The sequence below is a fragment of the Urocitellus parryii genome, chromosome 5 (genome assembly GCF_045843805.1).
Source record: "Urocitellus parryii isolate mUroPar1 chromosome 5, mUroPar1.hap1, whole genome shotgun sequence".
NCBI classification, from domain to species: domain Eukaryota; kingdom Metazoa; phylum Chordata; class Mammalia; order Rodentia; family Sciuridae; genus Urocitellus; species Urocitellus parryii.
Genome location: NC_135535.1, coordinates 7,247,117 through 7,264,761, shown reverse-complemented (window position 1 = coordinate 7,264,761; position 17,645 = coordinate 7,247,117). Strand labels below are relative to the sequence as shown.

Genomic DNA, 17,645 nt, shown 5'->3' with positions numbered 1-17,645 from the left:
CTTACTTTATTACTTTACTTTTATTATTTAAGTTACTTTATTGAGTTGCCTAGCATCTCTCTAACATTATGTCTATCCAGAAAGCTATGACTGTGCCTTATTTGGAAATAGGGCCTTTATAGATGTCTTCAAGTTAAGATAAGTCTACACAGCAGGGACTCTATTTGCCATGACTGGAGTCTAAGAGAGGGAGATTTGGATGTACAATGACACAGATACACTCAGAGGGAAGAGGCACATATGAAGGCAGAGGCAGAGATTAGAACCATGCAGCTGTAAGCCAAGGAATGCCATGGGTTACTGGCAACAACCAGAAGCTAAGGAGAGGCAAGGAAGGATTGTTCCTAGGATCTTTTGGAGGGAGCGTGGACCTGCTGACAGCTTGATTTTATATTTCTACCCTCCAGATCTGTGAGGGAATAAACTTCTATTGTTTGAAGTCACCAGTTTGTGATAATCTATTATAGTGGCCCTAGGCAACCAGTAATCCAATCAAATAGTCACTAATTTATTTAAAAATTAAAAATTTTGACAGTCTTGTCAAGTTGCCAAGAGTGGCCTCCAACTTGAGATTCTCATGCTTCAGTTTCCTGAATATCTGGGATTATAGGCATGCACCACCGTGCCCAGATAACATCATTTTATTTTTTGCAGTAGTGGGGATTGAGTAACTTCTTTATTTAGCATCAATTTGCAATGCATGTAGCTCTGTTTAAGGTCAGTGGCCTCTTTGCACTTATAATTAGACTAGTCAATGACTCTTACCTCCTTTGAGTCTATAGAACAGGAGGGTTCAAATAGACCCTAAGTGTTACCTATCCATATTTACCCCATACTCATGATGATGGAATTTCCAAAAATAGTTCTCCAGCCTTTGCTTATATCTCATATAATGGGGAATTCACTTTAGACCCTCTACCTCTACAGAGTTTGAACTCTAGAAATACTGAAATAAAATCTGGGTCCTGATAACTTACTTATTGATCCTGGCTTTTGCTATTAAAATAACGCAGAATAAGGTTGGTTTGATTTCCCAGGAGTGCTTATCATCTACTTGACAGCAGTGGCCATTGCATCCATTGATGCACATTCTAGAGAATTCTAGAGAATGCTGCTTTTACTAGGAGGCCCTTTGAGGTGAGAAAACACTGTGTCCTTAATAACAATAATAATAACCATGACTGGTATTGGTAAGAACTTGCTATGCATCGAGACTGGGTTAAGTGTGTGACTTATGTTAGCTAATTTGATCCTCAGAATCTTTCTATGAGTACGGTACTGTTCACCTTTGTCATGCAGTTACAGAAGGATTAGAGCAAGGATTTTTATCAGATAAGAACCCATGTTCTGAGCCACTACACTGTCTTCTTTTGCTGGAGAGCCTGAAGTGATCTTGGGAGTTTCTTACCTCCTCCTGAGCCTGATTTTGTCTCTCTGGATGCAGAAAGGACCATCAGAGTGCTCCACCTGTGCAGTACCGGGCCCTGCGGGCCTTGTTGGAAGCCATGCTGAGTCGATGCTCGGAGTTTTCCCAGACCCCACTGAACAGGAGGTCCTTGGTCAGTGCAAACTGCAGCCTGCTTCTTCTCAAGCTTCTGCTCTAATGTATTCTTAGAAAGATAATTAGTACATTGCCTTATCTTGGTATGCTATTTTATAGTTTTTTTCTCATGTGCATACACCTACAATGAGATGTTATTTTTTTTCCTAACTCCAGTACTATGAGACTTAAGTGTTACTATCTTCATTTTTTTAAAAAACCCTTTATTTATTTATTTTTTAGATGTTGATAGATCTTTATTTATTTGTTTATATGTGGTGCTGAGAATTGAACCCAGTGTCTCACACATGCCAGGCAAGTACGCTGCCATTGAGCCACAATCCCAGCCCCTAATATCTCCATTTTTATAAATCAAACTCCTGAAGCCACAAGCGTCCAAAATTTAACAAGTACCTGAATCTGCTTAGTAAATCCCAGGGTGTTTGTATCCAAACCTATTTTGTTGCTTTATATCTTCCAAGCATGTATGGAAACATGCTCAGAAAATTATTTAAGGGTAGAATTTTACAATCTGACCCATGTTCATTGTGTTATAATTGTTGGCTTTTTTTTTTTTTTCTTTTGATACTGGGAATTGGACCCAGGGGTGCTTTGCAACTGGCTATGTTCCCAGCACTTTTTATTTTAAGAGAGGGTTTCACTCAGTGGCCCAGGCTAGCCTTGAATTTGGGATCTTTTAGCCTTAGCCTTCCAAGTAGCTGGGATTATAGGCATGTGCTACTGCACCTGGCTGTTGTTTTTTTTTTTTGTTCTTTGTTTTGTTATCCTGTGTTTTGAACCCTGTTTTCAAAGAGCTACTCTAACAGAGTAGATTTGTGAGGATAAGACCAAGATCCCATGGAAAGTTAGGTGTATGTGAATGGCAGACATAGACCTAACTTTGTGAATGTATGTATGTGAATGCAGTATAAATAGAGGAGGTCTGTGGCCATGCAAGCATACACTAGGCCACAGTAGGTACCTGACACATAGGTTCCTCTCTTCTCACATCAGGGCAGTAGAGACTCAGAGAAGGCCATTCTTCGAAGGGGAAAGTTCCTCCTGAGCACTCTGGAGGGATTTAGAAATGCCTGCAGGTGAGGAGCCCTCTGTGGTCTGAGGCAATAGTACAGGGGTAGCGGGTGGGGAGAGGTGGGAGGGGTTCAGACAAAGGATGAAGTTCTAGAAACACTTGATTTCTGATACTCTGCTGCATGCTGAGAAGACTGGCTGGGGCTGGGGCTGGGGTTGGGGTGTGTTGAGGAGGTCTGAGGACAGATAGTTGGGATAGGAAGTTTCTTAGAATGCTTCAAGATTTCCTTCCTGGTGAAGCCTTTGTTACTATGCCATGAGATTGTGTCTCATTCACCTTTCTTGCTCCTATGACTGGCCTAGCACTGTAGCTATTCATTGATTCCAGTTTACATCAATAGATGTTGCTTGTATCTGCTGTGCCAGGCCTGATGCCAGCTAGAGAGGGTAGAAGCATTAATCAGAATGACTCCTGCCTGCAAGGGGCTCACAGTTTCTGGGGGAAGAGGCAGCTTTGGTATATAAGTGGAATTTGCAGGGAAGGTATTTTAGGAACACAGAGAGTAACACAGGAAAAGGCAAAGAGATATGCATAGCATGGGATGCTCAGGGAGGTATACATAGTGGGGTAGAAGAGTCATGTGTGATGGGCAGATGGAAGCTGGAGGTAATCAAGAACATAGTTCTCAATGAGAGCTCTTAAATTTTCCCTAGATCTGGTGTTGGGGTAGTTTCCCTGGATCCTGAGTCCAGCCATCTGCCAGGAAGGTACTTCTAACCCTTATGGTAGTGGACATGCTCATATATTGATTTCCTAGGTTGGCTGTGGAATTCCAGGGAGAGCCTATTGCCCAAGAGAATCCCTTCACAGCTCCCAGTGCCGAGAAGGAAGACACCTTGGAGGACTTCTCAGAATTTCTTCTCAGTGCCTGCGACTCCCTGTGTATCCCCATGGTGATGGTGGGTTCCCCTGAGCCACAGGCAGCACAAAGCTTGGGAAACAGAAGAATGTGAGGGCAAGCCAGACCTGGTCTTGCAGAGCTTCATTTGGAGCTGACTTGAGATTGAGATGATAGGAAGAGTAAGAGTCAGAGCTATTGATTGAGGTCACCTGGAGTCCTCTCCTGTTGGAGGCTTGGGCATCTGGTGAGCATGTGAAATCCCTGTCAGAAAAAGGCAGGCACTGCTAGACACTGCTAGACACCTACTGGGAACGGTAGGTGGCAACAAAGAGGCACCCCTGACTCTGTGGGAGAGAGCTTCTTTTTCTTGAAGAAAACTTTGAGCAGTAACCGCCCCCTACCCCATCTGCTGTGTTCCTGACAGATAATAGTAGTGCATTAACAGCAAGACCAGGGCAATTCAAGTCAGTTTCCTCATCTATTCTGCCTTTGCCTAGATTTGAGAAATATAGAGCTGGACCTAGAAGTTGATCATAGTATTATTATGTTATTCCTGCTTCCTACTTTTCTGTATTTTATACATTTTCTTTAAAGAGCACTTATTACTTTTATAATAATATTTTTTAAATTTGGTTTTAAAACTAAAGGAATAATGTGTATAAGAACAATGCCTCTGAAGCCTGAGCTGTTCACACATAGGGAACTGATGCTCAGAGAGGGGAGGAGGTGACTGACCCAGGGACACAGGGGCAGCTCTGTATAGAGCTTGCACTAGAACCCAAGTTTCTTTGCTCTTAATCCAGAGCTGCATGTCAGGCTGCCTCATGACTCTGTTCAAGGATCACATGAATGATGGTGTGAAGGTAGTTTGTAAACTATAATATTATTGCTATTATTTTTTATTATAGTAATAGAAACATGAATGCCTCTCTGTGGTTTAGAGACCGCTTTCTACATGTTACGTTTTGTTCATTTTTGGGAGGTAGGTCTTTTGTTAGTTTCATCTTACTCTTTTGTGAACAGAGAGAAGCTCCCTTAAGGTGAAGTATCTGGCACCACCTTTAAAGTGGCAGATCCAGGACTTCTAATTTTTCTTGTGTCCTTCAGATGAAAGGGATTAGGCTACTGTTACTAGATTTGATATACATTTTTGCAGATGCTTTTCCTTCTTCAGAGGCTCAGGACTGGTAGGCTTTATTCTTCCTTCTGGTCCTTTCAGAGGCACCTGGAGCAGGCTACCCACCCAGCCTTGATGGAAGTTTTCCTCTCGATTCTGCACAGCCTCTTTATCATCGTTCCCCACATGAAGAAAAAGTTCTCCAAGAAGCTTGGTAGGCAGCAGGCCCATGGGGAAGTTGGGAGGGAGGGAGGCAGTATAGGTAGCTGCTCAGAGTAGTCAGAGCATACGCTATGTGATGGACGTTTACGTATTTGTCAGTATCTATGTATTCCTTCTCTGTCCAGTGTTGATTGAGAGCAAATAGCATGCAGCAATCAAAAGCCATGAAAGGCAGCTCTCCAATTTATTGACCCTTCTCTCTGCTGAAGTCTAGGAGGCTTAGTGTCCACCATACATGCCCTTCTCCCTTCCTGTCAGACTCCATATCCCTGGGACCTCACACAGCATTTGTCTGACTCCTAATCACTAAATGCCAGAGCACCCCTATTGTGACAACTATAAGAGATCCCTACATACTTCCAAATGCCTTTGAGGGGAACAGTAGCACTCTGCAAAAGCTTCTATTGAGTCAACCACTGATAGTCCTTCCTAAAATTGAGCCAAGTGGCTTTTGATTCCTTCAGCCTTCTCTAGCCTTTCTTAGGTCCTTTTGTTTCCTTCTCTTACTAGTCATATTTCTTTCTCAAGTATAGACCTCCCTTTCCTGTTTCACCAGTTTTTACCTGGAAATTCCTCAGTTTGCAGAATAAGCTCAAGAATCACAGTCTCCTTTATTCTTTCTAGAAAGTGGTAGCAGTGAGTTTGGCATAGTGGCACAGGTCTGTAATCCCAGCTACTTGGGAGGCTGAGGCAGGAGGATTGCAAATTTAAAACTGGTCTGGGCAACTTAATGATAAGTCCCTGAGACCCTGTTTCAAAATACAATAAAAAGGGTTTGGGATGTAGCTCAGTGGTTGACCTTCCCTGGGTTTAATCCCCAGTAACAACAACAACAACAACAACAAAAAAAAAGTGTTAGCAATGGTGAGAATGGAAAGGGGGATGACCAAACACAGAAGGAGGGAAGAAAACAGTAGTAATAATTAAGAACTAGTCATTAATAACTAATAGATAGTAATAATCAGCATTTAAGTTCTTACTGTATATGACATACTATTTTAAGTGCTTTACACTTAATTGATTCATTTAGTCTTCAGAAGAACTCTAGGAATTGTGCATTATCCCCATTCTGATGAACAAATGGAATCTCAGAGAGGTTAGTTACTTGCCCAAGGTCATACTGTAAGTGGCATGCCTAGGTTTCAAACTCAGGGAATATGTCTCTAAAATCTGCTTCCTTAATCTCGTCCCTATATCTGTCTCTTAACATCACCATTTCATATCTTCTTTTCTATTTTGTCACAAAGCATGCTGTGGAAAATGTGACAGGTCTACCAGAGAGAGGTACCTGGGCTTACTCACACAGGGCCTCCTTGGCCATGTGAGGAATTTAGACTTTATTCTTTGTTAAGTCTTAAAGAAGGGGAAGGACATGCTTAGATTTTTGTTTTAGAAGAATCCTCTCCTAGCAGCACTGTGTGCATGGCAGTGGACTGCAAGTTGTGAAGTGGGAGGCAGGGCTCAGCCTCTTGCATTAACAAGTTGGCGGCAGCAACTGAGGTAGTGTTGGGGGATGGAATAGTTGGAGTAATTGGAGTAGTTGGATGTCAGGCACAGGGAGAGGGAACAGCCAGGTGTCATCTCCTGGAGAGAGTGGCTTTTTGTTTGTTGTTTCTTTTCTGGTTCTAGAGATTGAACCCTAGGCCTCACCCATGCAGATGGTAGTGTTTTATTGAGAGCTGGCTCACTGGAGGAGGATCTGATTTATTTATTTGGTACTGGGGATTGAACCCAGGGAGTCTTTGCCACTGAGCTACATCCCAAGCTCTTTTTTTTTTTTTTTTTTTTTTTTGAGATAGGGTCTCACTAAGTTTCTTAGGGCCTTGCTAAATTGCTGAGGCTGGCCTTGAATCCTCCTGCCTCAGCCTTCCAAATTGCTGGAATTACAGGTGTGTGCCACTACACCTGGATGAGCATCTGATTTGGGGATGCAGGAGAGCCCATGCTCAGTTTGGTTCAGGGCATGTGTGAGATACCTGTGAGATGTTCCTGTGGAGATGTGGGCAACTGTATATTAAAGGCAGGGAAGTGATCTGGTTTTATAGATGTTTTTAGAATCCAGGCTTTCATTCATTCAGCAAATATTTATTGGGTGCTAACTACATGCAAGACACTGTCCTAGGGCTGAGACTGTAGCAGTGAACAAGATAGAACTCTGTTCCAGTGGGGATGGCCCTGTAGTGGGGAGCAGGTGAGACTCCTTAGGGCTGAATGTGCACACTGAGAAAAGAGGGGTCAAGATAAAATCAAGAGCAGCATCTGGTGATCAGGATGAGGAGGAGATTCCAAAAAACACCAGGATGGAGCAATTGCAGAGTAGGAAGGAAGCCAGAAAATTAAAAAAAAAAAAAAAAAGATGACATTAGGGAAACCAAGTGAAGAGGGTTTTGTGGATCAAGGAATAGTCCTGAGTGTCAGATGCTTTCCACAGGTCAAGTAAGATAAGGTTTGAAAAACATCCTTTGGATTTGGCATCATGGAATCTCTCAGCCTCCTTAGTTGGAACAGTTTCTTAGAGGGGTTAAGGTGGAAGCCAAACTGCAGTGGGTTGAAGAATGAGTGCTAAGTGAGGCAGCAGAGACAAGGTGGACAGCTGTTTTAATAAGTTTGATGGGCGGTGGGGGTGTGATGGAGGGGAACATGGAGTTAGGAAAGACTTTTTCTACTTCTCAAGATTGGAAACACTCTGATTAACTGTTGATAGGAAGAGCAGTAGGAAGACTGTGTTAGCTTTTGAGCTGGAATTCTTGCTTTTTTAAAATATATTTTTTTAGATGGACACAATATCATTATTTTATTTATTTATTTTTATGTGGTGCTGAGGATGGAACCTAGTGCCTCATACCTGCTAGGCAAGCACTCTACCACTGAGCTACAACCCCAGCCCAGAATTCTTGCTTATTGTCATGGAACAAATTAATTTTCTTGCCTCCAACATCTTCAGCTAGAACTTGGTATAATAATAACTAAAAGATTTAACTTACAGTGGTGCACACCTGTAATCCCAGCTACTTGGAAGGCTGAAGTAGGAAGGTCTGGGGATGTAGCTCAATGGTAAAGAACCCCAGGTTCAATCCCCAGTACCAGAAAAAAAGGTGATTTAATGTACACAGATTTCCTGAACAATTGTACCCCTCAGTCATTGTGACAGCTGACATATATTACTTTTCTTTCCTTCTAACATTGTTTCTGTCTCCACACTTCCAAGATTCAGTAGGATCTCGTCTTGGGATACTGGACAGGTTGCTAAAGTGTGGATCTCTGGGGGACAGTGGTAGGGAGCAGGGTATGTAGTGAAAAGCTGTGAGAGCTACAGGGAAATCTATACAGCACAAGGCCAGGTAGAACTGGATCAGATGCCCACCCGGCAAGGGTGAAAAGGGAGATAGGTACTGCTGGACAAGACAAGGGTCAGAGACCTAAAGTAGGGGGGTGAAGAAACTGTGGGTCCTCAAGAGACTGGCCCAAGAAGAGCCCTTCCAGAAGGCAAACTGGACACCTGCTCCCTGGGTGTTAAGGTTAAGCTTTCATCTAGAAAGTTGCTGTAAAATCCTAAGGGGTTGATCCCCTGCCCAGGTGCTTTAGCCTCAGTTTAAAATACAGATGAGCTCAACCCTGAAGCTGATGAAGTGGGAGCTTCTGATGTCTTCTTGTGGAGACTTCTATGTTTACAGGGGTAGGGATCAGGTAAGATAGTAAAGAAGAGAAGACAGAGGTCAGTATTGACAGATAGCCTTAGTAGGTAGACTGGGAAGAGCCAGGCAGTGGAGGGGCCTGGGCCAGAGTTACCAGCTGAGGCAGAAGCTGCTGTCAGACCTCTAGTCTGAGGATCAGTCCCCTTCTCACAGGCAATTCAGAGATAAAGGAAAAGCAATGACTCCTGTTCTTCCCAAATCTGAAACTGGATGTTTCCTACAAAATGGGAGAAAAGATAGAGGAGCAGATGTGTAATTCCTAAGGCCTTTCCAGATTGTGGTGGAAGATAATTCAGAAAGGAAGGGAACAAACCTTTATTCAACACTTACTCTGAGCCAAGCATTTGTTATACTTGTTCATTTACCTTAGCTTTACACAACCTGTGAGGCATAGATGTCAAATGGAGTCTCAGAGAAGATAAATAACTTTTCCAGAGTCATCTTACTAGAAAGTGGCAGAGCATATTTTGAACCTGGCCTCTGTGACTCTGAACCAGTGCTCTTTGACACCACCCAGACTTAGGAATCTATGTAATGAGCCTGGTTTAAACAGCTCTCTGCTTTCTTCCCACTTCTAAGCTGCCTCATCCTTCATACGACTGACCCTGGAGCTCAAAGCCAGGTTCTGCAGTGGTTCAAGGTATGTATAGTCCCACACAAAATTTAATGGCAGGGGGCCATCGTCCTTGACTGGATGAGTAGAAGTTTCTAGCTGGTGTTTTAGTCATGGGACCCTGGTGGCATTGAGAGTGTTAGCATTGCTCAGCAATGGGTGTATGAGTTGTAGGTGCTTCTGCAAGTTGTATTTCATCTTGTCTGGTAAGGCACTCTTTCCTTACCAGATACTAGTGGATGGGCACCTGTATGTCAAACTGGAAGAGTTCTCAGAGACCATTTGTCTAACCTGTCATTCAAATGGGGGATACTGAGGCCTTCAGAGGGCAAGGACATCAGTATCCATCAAGTTCCAGTTGCTACCAGCCCAGCAATTCCAGAGGGAAAACTCCCTTGTTTAAAGGAAAGGCCATTGCCTTGAGATCTATCTTATTAGGTTTCTAGAGCAGCCTTCTGTAGAACCTTCCCTTTCATGCATTTACTGGGAACACTAACTTGTTACTGCCTAGCCTGCAACATGACTATGCGCCCTGATTAACTCCCCTTCCATGTCTCTGAATAGATCACCCATCATTCAGGAGAGATCCATCTGCATTCAAAGTAAAAAGTTTGCAAGTTTGCAGTATTCCTTGGTTACCTATTCTTAGCTTCAATAGTTTCCTCTTTTTCTAGTATTCCCAGTCCTTTCCTGGCTCAAGGAAATAGTAGCCAAATAAGACATGCCATTTCTTGTCCTTTTTTCTTCTCCAAGTCACTCAGCCCTGAACCAGGTGTGTTCCAGTTTCCTTTATTGCATGTGCCTCAATCTCCTATCAGCTCCAGAGAAGACCAGATCACTTTCCCAAGAAGGTGAGATGCTGGGGTTGAACCCACAAGAGGTCTGTGGCAGTCTGGCAGTCTGGATGTCTTGCTGTTTGGCTGCATAGTGTGTCAGTACAGTAATAAGATCTCCTGGCTTAGAGCTGCCCAGAGGAACCATGGAATTATGGAATAAAGGAATTATAGGCTGATTCGTAGGGGGGTAAAATAATGAATCAGAAAGAAATAGAATCAAAGACCCTGCAACCTTAGGTTCTAAAGATTGAAAAGGACCCTAAAGATCATCAAGTCCCATTTCTCCCTCCCAGCCATCTCTGCAGCATCTCCACACCTGTCCCCTTATTCTCCGCTTGTTCACCCCCAGAATCTAGCCTTTCCTATAGCATGTACAGCCTGTTCTATTTCTGTGTTCATTCATTCACGAAATATTTCTTGAGCATCTGTTGTATGCCAGATTCTACTCCAAGTTCTGATAAAAGAACCAGGGAGAGGAAGTTCTGCTCCCCTGGAGTGAGGGAGGCAGGCAGTACACAAACAGATACAACATCAGGGATGCATAATAAGGAGCTATGAAAGAAACATAAGTGGGCAAAGGGGTAGATGGTGATGGAGTAGGGAAAGAAGCACACATTAGATAGTAAGTCTCTGTGAAGACGTGACATTGAGCAGGGGTCTGAGTGAAGTCCAGGAGAGCCATGCAGAATCCAGGCACAGTAACAAGTGGTGCAGGCCTGAGGTCTGGAGTTTTGAACATTCACTGAGCTTCTGCCACATGCCTGGAGAGGCCTAGGTACAACTGTGGATACAGTTATGATTGCAATATATTTACTCTGCCTGTGGAATTCCTCTATCCCAGACTTCTCACTTGGTATAACATAAAATAATTTAATCATTGTTTTATTCATTCACTCAAATTGTATATCTTCTTTGTGGGTTAGACTTGATGCTATCCTTTTTTTTTTTTTCACCTTTTTTCTTCTTTATCTTTTCTTTTTTGGCAATCCTGTGAATGGAACTCAGGGACTCACATGTGGTAGGAAAGTGCTCTACCCCAACCCTATCCCAGCTATGTATCCTCCAACTGTATTTCCCAGCCCTTTTATTTAAAGTAAAATAGACAGGGTCTTGCTGAGTTGCTGGCCTCAAACTTGTGATACTCCTGCCTTCGCCTCCCAAGTAGTTGGGGTTATGGCCTCTGTGCCCAGCCATATTTCCTCTTTCTACATTTATGCAGACTCTGGGTCATTAAATACCCTTCAAATCTCCCTTTCTATTCTGTCTTTCTCAGATACTGTGATGAGAGAGGCAGGAGCCCAGGAGAGCATTTCTATTACTTCCAATATGCTTGGCTCCTGCCTTCCACACTATACCTGCCACTCCTCATGGCAGTGTCTAACAGGCTGTCTGTTCAGGGGTGGTCTGACCTGCAGAGAGAAAAGCACCTTGCCTCTGCTATGGTAGCCTGAGACATGTTGGCAGCACATTACAAAGATCTCATGTGCTTGCCACAGCCAACCCCACAGCTGCTGACATCTCCCTGGCTTCTCAAAACAGGAGGAGCCCCTCACATCTGCCCTCTGCACACACATCTCAGATTCCAGAGTGCCAGGAAGAGCAGCAGGCCTCACATGCATGCAGACTACTTCTTTCTTATGTGTATCAGGAGAAAGGGCAGGTGGATGCACGTGCATTTAATTATTAGCATAATTTTAAATTTATTTTTTAGTTTTAGGTGGACACAATATCTTTACATTTATGTGGTGCTAAGCATAGAACCCAGTGCCTCATGCATGCTAGGTGAGCATTCTACCACTGAGCCACAACCCCAGCCCTCATTATTAGCATATTAATCATGGTTTGTTTTGGTGAACAAAAGCACTGAACTTGGAATTAGGAGGCCTGATCTGGCTCTGCTACCAAATTGCTGTGAAACGTTTCTTGTTCTCACCCTCCACTTGCCCAGGATTTGGCCATGCATGGGTCTGCTACCTTGGCAGGAAGAATTCTTTGAGTTTACCTCCAATGTGGGTTCCTGCTTCCAGGCTCTCATCTTCCAACCCGTCTCTATTTGATGCTCAAAGGATCTATCTGAACACCAAGCTTTAGCATCTTAACTCTCCTAGCCTTCCACTGCAATCCCCACACATCAGTCTGTGGAGCAGGTAAAATGTGAAAAATAAGGATGATAGAATGAATTTTTCATAAAGTTGACTCAATTCAAATTTTTAAGTTCTGAGGCTCTTTTCTATTAAAATGTCCTTTGTTTTATGTAGCAGAGTTTATAAGAAATCCAGAAATCTGTGCTGGGCACTATGGTATATGCCTGCAATTTCATCTACCCAGGCAGGAAGATTGTCTCAGCTTCCTATATAGCAGGGATTACAAGCATGGCATAAAATATGAATTCTTTAAGCAACATTCAAGGTCTTTCACAATCTAGCTGTGAATTATATCATATAAACCTGGTGTGTTGACGCATGCCTATAATCCTAGTGGTTTGGGTGGCTAAGGCAGGAGGATTGCAAGTTCAAGGCCAGTCTCCACAATTTAGTGAGGCCCTAAGCAACTCAGTGAGACCCTGTCTCAAGTAAAAAATAGAAAGGGTTGGGTATTTGGCTCAGTGATTAAGTGCCCAGGTGTTCAATCCCTGGTATCCTGCCCCCCCAAATTGTATTGCATAATTCCATAGCTCCTGACACCCTCATTTCCTCACTTACTGTCCATTCATACTGCAGGGGAAACAAAATGTGTCCTCTCATGTGTACAAGCCTCCAAACACCTTGCCTCCTCTCTCTTGGATTCTCTTCTCTCTTCTTTGCCTGTTTTCTGTTCATCGTCCATAGTTCCCTCCTCTTTGAGCTTACCTTGCTCACACTAGGTGGTCTGAAGCTCTGCCTCCTCCACACTGACATACAGCACTGACCACTTGTCCTGCAATTAACTGTCTCTTTTTACGAGCTCCTGGAGATAGGGTCTAGGTTTCACAGTTTTGTCTGTAATAGCTGCTTAATGAATGTATGTCAAATGAATGAATGAACCCATGTAGTATTTTTGAGATGTATCCATGACCTTCCACATGTTAACTTTAGTCTCTTCTGCAGGTTTAAAACTGTATAAAAGAAGAGAAACCTGTAATATCTTCTGTACCACATGTATGCTTACTGTCCTCTGCAATATTCTGCATGTAGTATTTATCATGTACCCATTATCCATTCTCCTGTGTTCCCTGTGTGGCCTTCCCTTGCCTGTTCCCTTGCAGAACTCTCTGCAGTGTCTGAGCTCTTGCAGCATGGGTTGCCCCAGATAAGCAGCAGGAGCCCTGAGAGTGTTGCCTTCCTATCTGATCGCCAGTATGTGGAGGGAACTGCTCGCCAGAGACAGTACTGCATCCTGCTCCTCTTCTACCTGGCCTACATCCATGAGGACAGGTCAGTGCTCAGGGCTGGTGGCTGGTAGTGGGTCCTGGGACTCTTGTCTTCAGCCCAGTTCAGTTCAATAAATATTTGCAAAGGTATCCTCTTTAAGCTTGGGGCTGGTCACTGAAACACAGGGATAGTGAGAAATTGGTTGTATTCCTGAGAGGCTTATATCTTAAAAGGGGTTAAGACCCGTCAGTAGACACGGTGCTGAGAGATAAAGGCTTAGAATGTTCATGTATGCTCTTTGGTGCCCTTGAGGGTGTTATTTATGCACAGAAAAAAATTGCAAAGGTTTACTGAATTACTATTTGGACCTGCTGTTGTAGCTCAGTGGTAGAGTGCTTGCCTAACATGTGGGAGGCCCTAGGCCTGATCCTCAGCACCACATAAAAATAAATAAATAAAATATAGGTATTGTGTCCATCTACAATTAAAAAAAGAATTACTTTTCAATTTATCAAATTTTAAAAATCCAGTGACTAGTATTAAGCTTTTAAGACGATAATTTATCCAAGTGAAACTTATACAATATAAAATTACCATTTCAAGGGGAACAATCAGTGGCATATAATATACTCACAGTGTTGTACAATCACTACCCCATGTCATTTTAAGACATTTCTGTTCCTCCAAAGTAAAGCCCTTGTCAAAGCCAGGCACTGAAGCATATGCTTGTAGTCCCAGCACTTGGGAGACTGAGACAGGAGATCACTTGATTCCAAGAGTATGAGACCTGCAATGTAGCAAGATCCTTTCTCAAAACAAAACAAAACGTTACCCTCCTTCTCCCCTCACCATCTGCCTTGTATGCATAAGCCTACACCCCTCCCCACCCACTACAGAAAGCAGCCCTTTGAACACACCACTGTTTAATGATAAATATAAGAAGAGAGAAGTTGGCAGCCTACCAAAGGGGGGGCCTCCTGAATCTCAGAAGTAGCACCCTTCTCTTTAACAGGAAGGCACATAACCTTCCAAGTGTGAATAAGGAATCTATGGCCCCTAACACAGCCTTGCCAAGGCATAGGACCATATGTGATGTATGTGTGTGACAGTGCTTTGAAAGTGCATGCCGCATACTGTTTGTGCAGTTTTGTTCAGCTGTGGGCATGCTAGGGCAGGACAGTGGGCTGTGGGAGGATGCAGTCAGGGAGGACAGGAGATCCACTGGTCTGGGTCTCTGCCTTTCTCACTCAGATTCTCCTTGGTCAACAGGTTTGTTTCAGAGGCAGAATTATTTGTGGCTCTGCAAGGCTTCCTCCTGTCTCTGCAAGACCAGGGTGAGCACCCGCCTCCAGTGGTCTTCAGAGCCTCCATTTATCTGATTGCAATCTGCCAGGACAAGGACAGTGCACTAGATGAGGTATGGATCGGAATGCCTGGGTTCTCCTTCTCCTCCTCCTCCTCCTCTTTACTCAAAGATTCCTTGGGAGACCACGATGATACGTGTGTAGACCAGGGGTGGCATAGAAGGAGAGAGTGGGATGTTAGATGTCACTACATAGGCGCTTACAGAGCCTATGTAAGTTATCTAATTCTTTCACAGTCTTGGGAGGTGGAGATGATTGTTTCCATTTTATAGATAAGAAAATAGAGAGGAAAGTGAATGTAATTTTCTCTAGGGCACACAGTTAAGTCATGGGGGAGCCAGGACTCCACCTCAGACTTGACTGACTGATATCCAAGTCTCTTTCCTTTGTACCACCTCTGGTTTGTGCAAGAGGAAAGCTGCAAGGTATTGTACCTCCTTCTGGAAATAGTTAATTAAACAAGATGGATTGTTGATCATTATTAATCAAGCAGATTCTGGATCACTTTAATGGTGACTGTATCTATTTCCTCACTGAATCTATCACTTATTTCATAGAAGATTATTTCTATTCCTTGACCATAGGCCTTTCAGTCAGTCTCAGCCTAAGAATATGCTTCCTTCATTGACTGTTAATTTTGCCTCTGATTACATTTGTTGGGGGAAATGTAGTGTAAGCAGACCTGGTTTAATTGAATGGAAGCACTAAGTTGGAGTGAAGAGCATGGCTTTCAAAAGCAGCACACTTGGGCATACAATATTCTGTTGCCTCTGTATGTGATGCTAGCAGCCACTGGTGATCATTGTTTGGACCAATTGCTTCTAGGGATTGCCAAATGATAATGAAAATATTCTGTCATTCTTTCTTCATTTTTTAATTGGAATACTTGAACAAAAAAGTTTTTCCTTTCATCAACTATTTAGATATCCTGAGGGGTAGATTATATAGGAAGCATAGATTTAATGCTTGATTCTTCTGTGTTTAAAAAAATTTTTAATTTTTTTCTGGTGCTGGGACCAAACCAGGGTTTCACTCAAGTTAAGCACATACTCTACCACTGAGCGACACTCTTGGTTCATATACTTTCCCTTTAATTGCCAGTTTAAAAGAACTGAGTTGGTTGCTTAATATCTTCCAAAAATAATTTTAAAAAGTGGTACTAAAAAGTGATATTAAGGGGCTGGGGATGTGGCTTAAGCAGTAGCGCGCTTGCCTGGTATGCGTGCGACCCGGGTTCGATCCTCAGCACCACATACCAACAAAGATGTTGTGTCCGCCGAGAACTGAAAAATAAATATTTAAAAAATTCTCTCTCTCTCTCTCTGTCTCTCTCTCCTCTCTCTCACTCTCTCTTTAAAAAAAAAAAAAGTGATATTAAGGGGCTGGGATTGTGGCTCAGTGGTAAACCTCACTCGCCTAGCATATGTGAGGCCCTGGGTTCAATCCTCAACACCACATAAAAATAAAAAAAAGTAAAGGTCTTGTGTCCAACTACAACTAAAAAATAAATATTTTTTAAAAATTTTAAAAAGTGATACTAAAAAGTGTTTTAGAATCACTGTACACTTGAGAATTTAAAATATTTGATGTATTTTAATCAGATGTAGTTACTATCCTTTTGAGATATAATTTGTCCTATCTTTGGCCAGTGGGAACATTCTCAAGGAGGTACCCACCCTTGATGACTTGTGTGTGCACATGCACGTAAAACAGAAAAAGAGAGAGAGAGAGAGAGAGAGAGAGAGAGAGAGAGAGAGAGAGAGAGAGATAGAGATAGATAGATACTGGGGTTGAACTTAAAGCTTGCTCTACCACTAAGCTAATCCTCAGCCCTTTTTATTTTATTTTTTTTAATTGGGAGACAGGATCTTGCTAAGTTGTTCAGGCAGGACTCCAATTTATAATCCTCCTGTCTCAGCTTCCCAGGTAGCTGGGATTATAGGCGTGTGTCACTGCTCCCAGCTAAAATTGATTTAATTTTTTTTTTATTTTGTAGATGGGCAGAATGCCTTTATTTTATTCGTTTATTTTTATGTGGTGCTGAGGATCGAACCTAGCGCCTCATGCATGATAGACAAGTACTCTGCCACTGAGCTACAACCTCAGCTCCTTGATTTTGTTTTGATAAAATTTCACACAAGTTGCAAGTGGTGGTAACACCTGTAATCCCTGTAACTCATGAAGCTGAGGCAGGGGTCTGGGGTTGTAGCTCAGCGGTAGAGCGCTCGCCTAGCACCACATAAGAGTAAATAAAAATAAAGGTTTCATGTCCAAGTACAACTAAAAAAAATATTTTAAAAAAAGAAGCTGAGGCAGAAGGATCACAAGTTTAAGACCTGCCTGGGCAATTTAGCAAAATCTTGTCTCAAAATAAAATAAAAAGGGCTGGGGAAGTGACTAAGTGGTAAGCACTTGGGATCATACCTAGTACTGAAAAAAAAAATGTTGCAAGAATGGTTCAAAGAATGTTCATTACTCAGATTCACCAGTTTTCACAATTTTGCCTCATTTTATTTTCTTTATTTTTCTCCAATCTCATCCCCACCTTCTTTTTTTCTGAACCATTTGAAAATAATTTTCAGATGATTTTTAGATATGCTCTTTTATCCATTAAATACTTTAATATGTATTTCCTAAGAACAAACACTTTCTTTTTTAATCACAGTATAGTGATCAAAATCAGGAAACTTAACAATGGATATAATGTTATTAGATAATTTGTAGTCAATAGCCAAATTTCTTTTTTTTTTTTTTTTTTTTTGGTGCTGGGGATCAAACCTACTGAGCTACGTACCCAGTCCCCAAATTTCACTATATCAATAATGTTATTTTTTAAAAAAATATTTTTTTAATTGTAAGTGGACATAATACCTTTATTTTATTCATTTATATGTGGTGCTGAGGATCTAACCCAATGCTTCACACATGCTAGGCGAGCGCTCTACTGTTGAGCTGCAATCCCAACTCCCAATAA

The 17,645-nt window shown here is 42.4% G+C and overlaps 1 protein-coding gene across 1 annotated transcript in view; it reads left to right on the top strand.

Annotated features, from left to right (window-relative positions):
* Positions 1 to 17,645, top strand: part of Mei1 (meiotic double-stranded break formation protein 1) — a 79,101-nt gene that overhangs the window by 36,045 nt on the left and 25,411 nt on the right. Inside the window, exons 12-19 of the mRNA XM_026405912.2 lie at positions 1,445 to 1,559; positions 2,555 to 2,637; positions 3,391 to 3,532; positions 4,694 to 4,805; positions 9,088 to 9,148; positions 9,875 to 9,972; positions 13,202 to 13,370; positions 14,577 to 14,724. Coding sequence (XP_026261697.2) covers positions 1,445 to 1,559; positions 2,555 to 2,637; positions 3,391 to 3,532; positions 4,694 to 4,805; positions 9,088 to 9,148; positions 9,875 to 9,972; positions 13,202 to 13,370; positions 14,577 to 14,724 — 928 coding nt within the window. The remainder of the gene's footprint in view (positions 1 to 1,444; positions 1,560 to 2,554; positions 2,638 to 3,390; positions 3,533 to 4,693; positions 4,806 to 9,087; positions 9,149 to 9,874; positions 9,973 to 13,201; positions 13,371 to 14,576; positions 14,725 to 17,645) is intronic.